At 54.1% G+C, this 10286-nt stretch overlaps 1 protein-coding gene across 1 annotated transcript; it reads left to right on the forward strand.

The window, feature by feature from the left end:
* Positions 1-231: 231 nt before the first annotated feature.
* LOC129833895 (collagen alpha-2(I) chain-like) lies at positions 232-2322 on the forward strand. Its single transcript, XM_055898734.1, has one exon. It carries the CDS (start codon positions 232-234, stop codon positions 2320-2322), a length of 2091 nt encoding a protein of 696 aa, XP_055754709.1.
* The last annotated feature ends 7964 nt before the right edge of the window (positions 2323-10286 follow it).

The following is a 10286-nucleotide window of genomic DNA, read 5'->3' on the forward strand; positions in this document are numbered from 1 at the left end:
AAACACATCCAAACACACACACACACTCTCTGTCTCTCTCCTCTGTCTGAACGCCTGACTTCCACGGCTGCCCATGCGTGACATCATATCCATATCCTGCAGGAAGAGGAAGTGATGCGATAAAGCATGACACTGCAGAGTCCTGGAGGTCCGGGGCCAAATGGAGCGACTGACCAACCCTCTTATCTCCCAGTCCAGATGGCTTGACCAAATACCTGCCAGGGGCAGGGGATGGAGGCTGGTGAGCAGGGGGATAGGGGCTGGGGAATAGAGAGCCAGGGACAAGAGGTGGAGGCTGGGGAGCAGGGGGATAGGGGCTGGGGAATAGAGAGCCAGGGACAGGAGGTGGAGGCTGGGGAGCAGGGGGATAGGGGCTGGGGAATAGAGAGCCAGGGACAGGAGGTGGAGGCTGGGGAGCAGGGGGATAGGGGCTGGGGAATAGAGAGCCAGGGGCAGGGGATGGAGGCTGGGGAGCAGGGGGATAGGGGCTGGGGAATAGAGAGCCAGGGACAGGAGGTGGAGGCTGGGGAGCAGGGGGATAGGGGCTGGGGAATAGAGAGCCAGGGACAGGAGGTGGAGGCTGGGGAGCAGGGGGATAGGGGCTGGGGAATAGAGAGCCAGGGACAGGAGGTGGAGGCTGGGGAGCAGGGGGATAGGGGCTGGGGAATAGAGAGCCAGGGACAGGAGGTGGAGGCTGGGGAGCAGGGGGATAGGGGCTGGGGAATAGAGAGCCAGGGACAGGAGGTGGAGGCTGGGGAGCAGGGGGATAGGGGCTGGGGAATAGAGAGCCAGGGACAGGAGGTGGAGGCTGGGGAGCAGGTGGATAGGGGCTGGGGAATAGAGAGCCAGGGACAGGAGGTGAAGGCTGGGGAGCAGGGGGATAGGGGCTGGGGAATAGAGAGCCAGGGGCAGGGTATGGAGGCTGGGGAGCAGGGGGATAGGGGCTGGGGAATAGAGAGCCAGGGGCAGGGGATGGAGGCTGGGGAGCAGGGGGATAGGGGCTGGGGAATAGAGAGCCAGGGGCAGGGGATGGAGGCTGGGGAGCAGGGGGATAGGGGCTGGGGAATAGAGAGCCAGGGACAGGAGGTGGAGGCTGGGGAGCAGGGGGATAGGGGCTGGGGAATAGAGAGCCAGGGACAGGAGGTGGAGGCTGGGGAGCAGGGGGATAGGGGCTGGGGAATAGAGAGCCAGGGACAGGAGGTGGAGGCTGGGGAGCAGGGGGGTAGGGGCTGGGGAATAGAGAGCCAGGGACAGGAGGTGGAGGCTGGGGAGCAGGAGGATAGGGGCTGGGGAATAGAGAACCAGGGGCAGGGGATGGAGGCTGGGGAGCAGGGGGATAGGGGCTGGGGAATAGAGAGCCAGGGACAGGAGGTGGAGGCTGGGGAGCAGGGGGATAGGGGCTGGGGAATAGAGAGCCAGGGACAGGAGGTGGAGGCTGGGGAGCAGGGGGATAGGGGCTGGGGAATAGAGAGCCAGGGACAGGAGGTGGAGGCTGGGGAGCAGGGGGATAGGGGCTGGGGAATAGAGAGCCAGGGACAGGAGGTGGAGGCTGGGGAGCAGGGGGATGGGGGCTGGGGAATAGAGAGCCAGGGACAGGAGGTGGCGGCTGGGGAACAGGGGGATAGAGGCTGGGGAATAGAGAGCCAGGGACAGGAGGTGGCGGCTGGGGAGCAGGAGGATAGGGGCTGGGGAATAGAGAGCCAGGGACAGGAGGTGGAGGCTGGGGAGCAGGGGGATAGGGGCTGGGGAATAGAGAGCCAGGGACAGGAGGTGGCGGCTGGGGAGCAGGGGGATAGGGGCTGGGGAATAGAGAGCCAGGGACAGGAGGTGGAGGCTGGGGAGCAGGGGGATAGGGGCTGGGGAATAGAGAGCCAGGGACAGGGGGTGGAGGCTGGGGAGCAGGGGGATAGGGGCTGGGGAATAGAGAGCCAGGGACAGGAGGTGGCGGCTGGGGAGCAGGGGGATAGGGGCTGGGGAATAGAGAGCCAGGGACAGGAGGTGGAGGCTGGGGAGCAGGGGGATAGGGGCTGGGGAATAGAGAGCCAGGGACAGGAGGTGGAGGCTGGGGAGCAGGGGGATAGGGGCTGGGGAATAGAGAACCAGGGACAGGAGGTGGAGGCTGGGGAACAGGGGGATAGAGGCTGGGGAATAGAGAACCAGGGACAGGAGGTGGAGGCTGGGGAACAGGGGGATAGAGGCTGGGGAATAGAGAACCAGGGACAGGAGGTGGAGGCTGGGGAACAGGGGGATAGAGGCTGGGGAATAGAGAGCCAGGGACAGGAGGTGGAGGCTGGGGAACAGGGGTATGGGGCTGGGGAATAGAGAGCCAGGGACAGGAGGTGGCGGCTGGGGAACAGGGGGATAGAGGCTGGGGAATAGAGAGCCAGGGACAGGAGGTGGCGGCTGGGGAACAGGGGGATAGGGGCTGGGGAATAGAGAGCCAGGGACAGAAGGTGGCGGCTGGGGAACAGGGGGATAGGGGCTGGGGAATAGAGAGCCAGGGACAGGAGGTGGCGGCTGGGGAACAGGGGGATAGGGGCTGGGGAATAGAGAACCAGGGACAGTTCTTATGCTGCAATAGTTTTTGTGTCGGGGGGCTAGGGTCAGTCTGTTAGATCTGGAGTATTTCTCCTGTCTTATCCGGTGTCCTGTGTGAATTTGAGTATGCTCCCTCTAATTCTCTCTGTCTCTCTTTCTCTCTTTCTCTTTTCTCTCGGAGGACATGAGCCCTAGGACCATGCCTCAGTGCCCCACTAACTGGCCTGATGACTCCTTGCTGTCCCCAGTCCACCTGGTCATGCTGCTGCTCCAGTTTCAACTGTTCTGCCTGCGGCTATGGAACCCTGACCTGTTCACCTGACGTGCTACCTTGTCCTAGACCTGCTGTTTTCGACTCTCTCTCTCTACCGCACCTGCTGTCTCTAACTCTGAATGATCGGCTATGAAAAGCCAATTGACATTTACTCCTGAGGTGCTGACCTGTTGCACCCTCTACAACCACTGTGATTATTATTATTTGACCCTGCTGATCATCTATGAACGTCTGAACATCTTGGCCATGTACTGATATAATCTCCACCCGGCACAGCCAGAAGAGGACTGGCCACCCCTCAGAGCCTGGTTCCTCTCCAGGTTTCTTCCTAGATTCCTGCCTTTCTATGGAGTTTTTCTTAGCCACCATGTTTCTACATCTGCATTTCTTGCTGTTTGGAGTTTTAGGCTGGGTTTCTGTATAGCACTTAGTGACATCTGCTGATGTAAAAAGGGCTTTATAAATACAATTGATTGATTGATTGAATAATTTGGATAGTGACTGGGGAATAGAGAGCCAGGGACAGGGGATGGAGGCTGGGGAACAGGGGGATGGGGAGAAACAGAGGAATGGTGTCTCTACACTAATGATGGGGGACAGAGAGGAGTGGTGTCTCTACACTAATGATGGGGGACAGGGAGGAATGGTGTCTCTACACTAATGATGGGGGACAGGGAGGAATGGTGTTACTACACTGATGATGGGGGACAGGGAGGAATGGTGTCTCTACACTAATGATGGAGGACAGGGAGGAGTGGTGTCTCTACACTAATGATGGGGGACAGAGAGGAGTGGTGTCTCTACACTAATGATGGGGGACAGGGAGGAATGGTGTCTCTACACTAATGATGGGGGACAGGGAGGAATGGTGTCTCTACACTAATGATGGGGGACAGGGAGGAATGGTGTCTCTACACTAATGATGGGGGACAGGGAGGAATGGTTTCTCTACACTAATGGGGGACAGGGAGGAATGGTGTCTCTACACTAATGATGGAGGACAGGGAGGGAATGGTGTCTCTACACTAATGATGGAGGACAGGGAGGAATGGTGTCTCTAAACTAATGATGGAGGACAGGGAGGAATGGTGTCTCTACACTAATGGGGGACAGGGAGGAATGGTGTCTCTACACTGATGGGGGACAGGGAGGAATGGTGTCTCTACACTAATGATGGGGGACAGAGAGGAATGGTGTCTCTACACTAATGATGGGGGACAGGGAGGAATGGTGTCTCTACACTAATGATGGGGGACAGGGAGGAATGGTGTCTCTACACTAATGATGGGGGACAGGGAGGAATGGTGTCTCTACACTAATGATGGGGGACAGGGAGGAATGGTGTCTCTACACTAATGATGGGGGACAGGGAGGAATGGTGTCTCTACACTAATTATGGGGGACAGGGAGGAATGGTGTCTCTACACTAATGATGGGGGACAGGGAGGAATGGTGTCTCTACACTAATGATGGGGGACAGGGAGGAATGGTGTCTCTACACTAATGATGGGGGACAGGGAGGAATGGTGTCTCTACACTAATGATGGAGGACAGGGAGGAATGGTGTCTCTACACTAATGATGGAGGACAGGGAGGAATGGTGTCTCTACACTGATGGGGGACAGAGAGGAATTGTGTCTCTACACTAATGATGGGGGACAGGGAGGAATGGTGTCTCTACACTAATGATGGAGGAAAGGGAGGAATGGTGTCTCTACACTAATGATGGAGGACAGGGAGGAATGGTGTCTCTACACTAATGATGGGGGACAGGGAGGAATGGTGTCTCTACACTAATGATGGGGGACAGGGAGGAATGGTGTCTCTACACTAATGATGGGGGACAGGGAGGAATGGTGTCTCTACACTAATGATGGGGGACAGGGAGGAATGGTGTCTCTACACTAATGATGGAGGACAGGGAGGAATGGTGTCTCTACACTGATGATGGGGGACAGGGAGGAGTGGTGTCTCTACACTAATGATGGAGGACAGGGAGGAATGGTGTCTCTACACTAATGATGGAGGACAGGGAGGAGTGGTGTCTCTACACTAATGATGGAGGACAGGGAGGAGTGGTGTCTCTACACTAATGATGGAGGACAGGGAGGAGTGGTGTCTCTACACTGATGGAGGACAGGGAGGAATGTTGTCTCTACACTAATGATGGAGGACAGGGAGGAATGGTGTCTCTACACTGATGGAGGACAGGGAGGAATGGTGTCTCTACACTAATGATGGGGGACAGGGAGGATTGGTGTCTCTACACTAATGATGGAGGACAGGGAGGAGTGGTGTCTCTACACTAATGATGGGGGACAGGGAGGAGTGGTGTCTCTACACTGATGGAGGACAGGGAGGAATGGTGTCTCTACACTAATGATGGGGGACACGGAGGATTGGTGTCTCTACACTAATGATGGGGGACAGGGAGGAGTGGAGTCTCTACACTGATGGAGGACAGGGAGGAATGGTGTCTCTACACTAATGATGGGGGACAGGGAGGATTGGTGTCTCTACACTAATGATGGGGGACAGGGAGGATTGGTGTCTCTACACTAATGATGGAGGACAGGGAGGAATGGTGTCTCTACACTAATGATGGGGGACAGGGAGGAATGGTGTCTCTACACTAATGATGGGGGACAGGGAGGAATGGTGTCTCTACACTGATGATGGAGGACAGGGAGGAATGGTGTCTACACTAATGATGGGGGACAGGGAGGAATGGTGTCTCTACACTGATGATGGAGGACAGGGAGGAATGGTGTCTCTACACTAATGATGGAGGACAGGGAGGAATGGTGTCTCTACACTGATGACGGGGGACAGGGAGGAATGGTGTCTCTACACTAATGATGGAGGACAGGGAGGAATGGTGTCTCTACACTAATGATGGAGGACAGGGAGGAATGGTGTCTCTACACTGATGATGGAGGACAGGGAGGAATGGTGTCTCTACACTAATGATGGAGGACAGGGAGGAATGGTGTCTCTACACTAATGATGGAGGACAGGGAGGAATGGTGTCTCTACATTAATGATGGAGGACAGGGAGGAATGGTGTCTCTACACTAATGATGGAGGACAGGGAGGAATGGTGTCTCTACACTGATGATGGAGGACAGGGAGGAATGGTGTCTCTACACTAATGATGGAGGACAGGGAGGAATGGTGTCTCTACACTAATGATGGAGGACAGGGAGGAATGGTGTCTCTACACTAATGATGGAGGACAGGGAGGAATGGTGTCTCTACACTGATGATGGAGGACAGGGAGGAATGGTGTCTCTACACTAATGATGGAGGACAGGGAGGAATGGTGTCTCTACACTAATGATGGAGGACAGGGAGGAATGGTGTCTCTACACTAATGATGGAGGACAGGGAGGAATGGTGTCTCTACACTAATGATGGAGGACAGGGAGGAATGGTGTCTCTACACTGATGATGGAGGACAGGGAGGAATGGTGTCTCTACACTAATGATGGAGGACAGGGAGGAATGGTGTCTCTACACTAATGATGGAGGACAGGGAGGAATGGTGTCTCTACACTAATGATGGAGGACAGGGAGGAATGGTGTCTCTACACTGATGATGGGGGACAGGGAGGAATGGTGTCTCTACACTGATGATGGAGGACAGGGAGGAATGGTGTCTCTACACTAATGATGGAGGACAGGGAGGAATGGTGTCTCTACACTAATGATGGGGGACAGGGAGGAATGGTGTCTCTACACTGATGATGGAGGACAGGGAGGAATGGTGTCTCTACACTGATGATGGAGGACAGGGAGGATTGGTGTCTCTACACTAATGATGGGGGACAGGGAGGATTGGTGTCTCTACACTAATGATGGAGGACAGGGAGGATTGGTGTCTCTACACTAATGATGGGGGACAGGGAGGATTGGTGTCTCTACACTAATGATGGGGGACAGGGAGGAATGGTGTCTCTACACTGATGGAGGACAGGGAGGAATGGTGTCTCTACACTAATGATGGGGGACAGGGAGGATTGGTGTCTCTACACTAATGATGGAGGACAGGGAGGAGTGGTGTCTCTACACTAATGATGGGGGACAGGGAGGAAGGGTGTCTCTACACTAATGATGGAGGACAGGGAGGAATGGTGTCTCTACACTAATGATGGGGGACAGGGAGGATTGGTGTCTCTACACTAATGATGGAGGACAGGGAGGAATGGTGTCACTACACTAATGATGGGGGACAGGGAGGAATGGTGTCTCTACACTGATGATGGAGGACAGGGAGGAATGGTGTCTCTACACTAATGATGGAGGACAGGGAGGAATGGTGTCTCTACACTGATGACGGGGGACAGGGAGGAATGGTGTCTCTACACTGATGACGGGGGACAGGGAGGAATGGTGTCTCTACACTAATGATGGAGGACAGGGAGGAATGGTGTCTCTACACTAATGATGGAGGACAGAGAGGAATGGTGCCTCTACACTAATGATGGAGGACAGAGAGGAATGGTGTCTCTACAGTAATGATGGAGGACAGGGAGGAGTGGTGTCTCTACACTAATGATGGGGGACAGGGAGGAATGGTGTCTCTACACTAATGATGGGGGACAGGGAGGAATGGTGTCTCTACACTAATGATGGAGGACAGGGAGGAGTGGTGTCTCTACACTAATGATGGGGGACAGGGAGGAATGGTGTCTCTACACTAATGATGGTGGACAGGGAGGAATGGTGTCTCTACACTAATGATGGAGGACAGGGAGGAGTGGTGTCTCTACACTAATGACGGAGGACAGGGAGGAGTGGTGTCTCTACACTAATGATGGAGGACAGGGAGGAATGGTGTCTCTACACTAATGATGGGGGACAGGGAGGAGTGGTGTCTCTACACTAATGATGGAGGACAGGGAGGAATGGTGTCTCTACACTAATGATGGAGGACAGGGAGGAATGGTGTCTCTACACTAATGATGGGGGACAAGGAGGAATGGTGTCTCTACACTAATGATGGAGGACAGGGAGGAGTGGTGTCTCTACACTAATGATGGAGGACAGGGAGGAATGGTGTCTCTACACTAATGATGGGGGACAGGGAGGAGTGGTGTCTCTACACTAATGATGGAGGACAGGGAGGAATGGTGTCTCTACACTGATGATGGAGGACAGGGAGGAATGGTGTCTCTACACTAATGATGGGGGACAGGGAGGAATGGTGTCTCTACACTAATGATGGGGGACAGGGAGGAATGGTGTCTCTACACTAATGATGGAGGACAGGGAGGAATGGTGTCTCTACACTAATGATGGGGGACAGGGAGGAATGGTGTCTCTACACTAATGATGGGGGACAGGGAGGAATGGTGTCTCTACACTAATGATGGGGGACAGGGAGGAATGGTGTCTCTACACTAATGATGGAGGACAGGGAGGAATGGTGTCTCTACACTAATGATGGAGGACAGGGAGGAATGGTGTCTCTACACTGATGATGGAGGACAGGGAGGAATGGTGTCTCTACACTGATGACGGGGGACAGGGAGGAATGGTGTCTCTACACTGATGATGGAGGACAGGGAGGAATGGTGTCTCTACACTAATGATGGAGGACAGGGAGGAATGGTGTCTCTAAACTAATGATGGGGGACAGGGAGGAATGGTGTCTCTACACTAATGATGGAGGACAGGGAGGAATGGTGTCTCTACACTGATGGGGGACAGGGAGGAGTGGTGTCTCTACACTAATGATGGGGGACAGGGAGGAATGGTGTCTCTACACTGATGATGGGGGACAGGGAGGAATGGTGTCTCTACACTGATGATGGAGGACAGGGAGGAATGGTGTCTCTACACTAATGATGGAGGACAGGGAGGAATGGTGTCTCTACACTAATGATGGGGGACAGGGAGGAATGGTGTCTCTACACTGATGATGGAGGACAGGGAGGAATGGTGTCTCTACACTGATGATGGAGGACAGGGAGGATTGGTGTCTCTACACTAATGATGGGGGACAGGGAGGATTGGTGTCTCTACACTAATGATGGAGGACAGGGAGGATTGGTGTCTCTACACTAATGATGGGGGACAGGGAGGATTGGTGTCTCTACACTAATGATGGGGGACAGGGAGGAATGGTGTCTCTACACTGATGGAGGACAGGGAGGAATGGTGTCTCTACACTAATGATGGGGGACAGGGAGGATTGGTGTCTCTACACTAATGATGGAGGACAGGGAGGAGTGGTGTCTCTACACTAATGATGGGGGACAGGGAGGAAGGGTGTCTCTACACTAATGATGGAGGACAGGGAGGAATGGTGTCTCTACACTAATGATGGGGGACAGGGAGGATTGGTGTCTCTACACTAATGATGGAGGACAGGGAGGAATGGTGTCACTACACTAATGATGGGGGACAGGGAGGAATGGTGTCTCTACACTGATGATGGAGGACAGGGAGGAATGGTGTCTCTACACTAATGATGGAGGACAGGGAGGAATGGTGTCTCTACACTGATGACGGGGGACAGGGAGGAATGATGTCTCTACACTGATGACGGGGGACAGGGAGGAATGGTGTCTCTACACTAATGATGGAGGACAGGGAGGAATGGTGTCTCTACACTGATGATGGAGGACAGGGAGGAATGGTGTCTCTACACTAATGATGGAGGACAGGGAGGAATGGTGTCTCTACACTAATGATGGGGGACAGGGAGGAATGGTGTCTCTACACTGATGATGGAGGACAGGGAGGAATGGTGTCTCTACACTGATGATGGAGGACAGGGAGGATTGGTGTCTCTACACTAATGATGGGGGACAGGGAGGATTGGTGTCTCTACACTAATGATGGAGGACAGGGAGGATTGGTGTCTCTACACTAATGATGGGGGACAGGGAGGATTGGTGTCTCTACACTAATGATGGGGGACAGGGAGGAATGGTGTCTCTACACTGATGGAGGACAGGGAGGAATGGTGTCTCTACACTAATGATGGGGGATAGGGAGGATTGGTGTCTCTACACTAATGATGGAGGACAGGGAGGAGTGGTGTCTCTACACTAATGATGGGGGACAGGGAGGAAGGGTGTCTCTACACTAATGATGGAGGACAGGGAGGAATGGTGTCTCTACACTAATGATGGGGGACAGGGAGGATTGGTGTCTCTACACTAATGATGGAGGACAGGGAGGAATGGTGTCACTACACTAATGATGGGGGACAGGGAGGAATGGTGTCTCTACACTGATGATGGAGGACAGGGAGGAATGGTGTCTCTACACTAATGATGGAGGACAGGGAGGAATGGTGTCTCTACACTAATGATGGAGGACAGAGAGGAATGGTGCCTCTACACTAATGATGGAGGACAGAGAGGAATGGTGTCTCTACAGTAATGATGGAGGACAGGGAGGAGTGGTGTCTCTACACTAATGATGGGGGACAGGGAGGAATGGTGTCTCTACACTAATGATG

This window comes from Salvelinus fontinalis, chromosome 34 (assembly GCF_029448725.1).
Source record: "Salvelinus fontinalis isolate EN_2023a chromosome 34, ASM2944872v1, whole genome shotgun sequence".
Taxonomy (NCBI): domain Eukaryota; kingdom Metazoa; phylum Chordata; class Actinopteri; order Salmoniformes; family Salmonidae; genus Salvelinus; species Salvelinus fontinalis.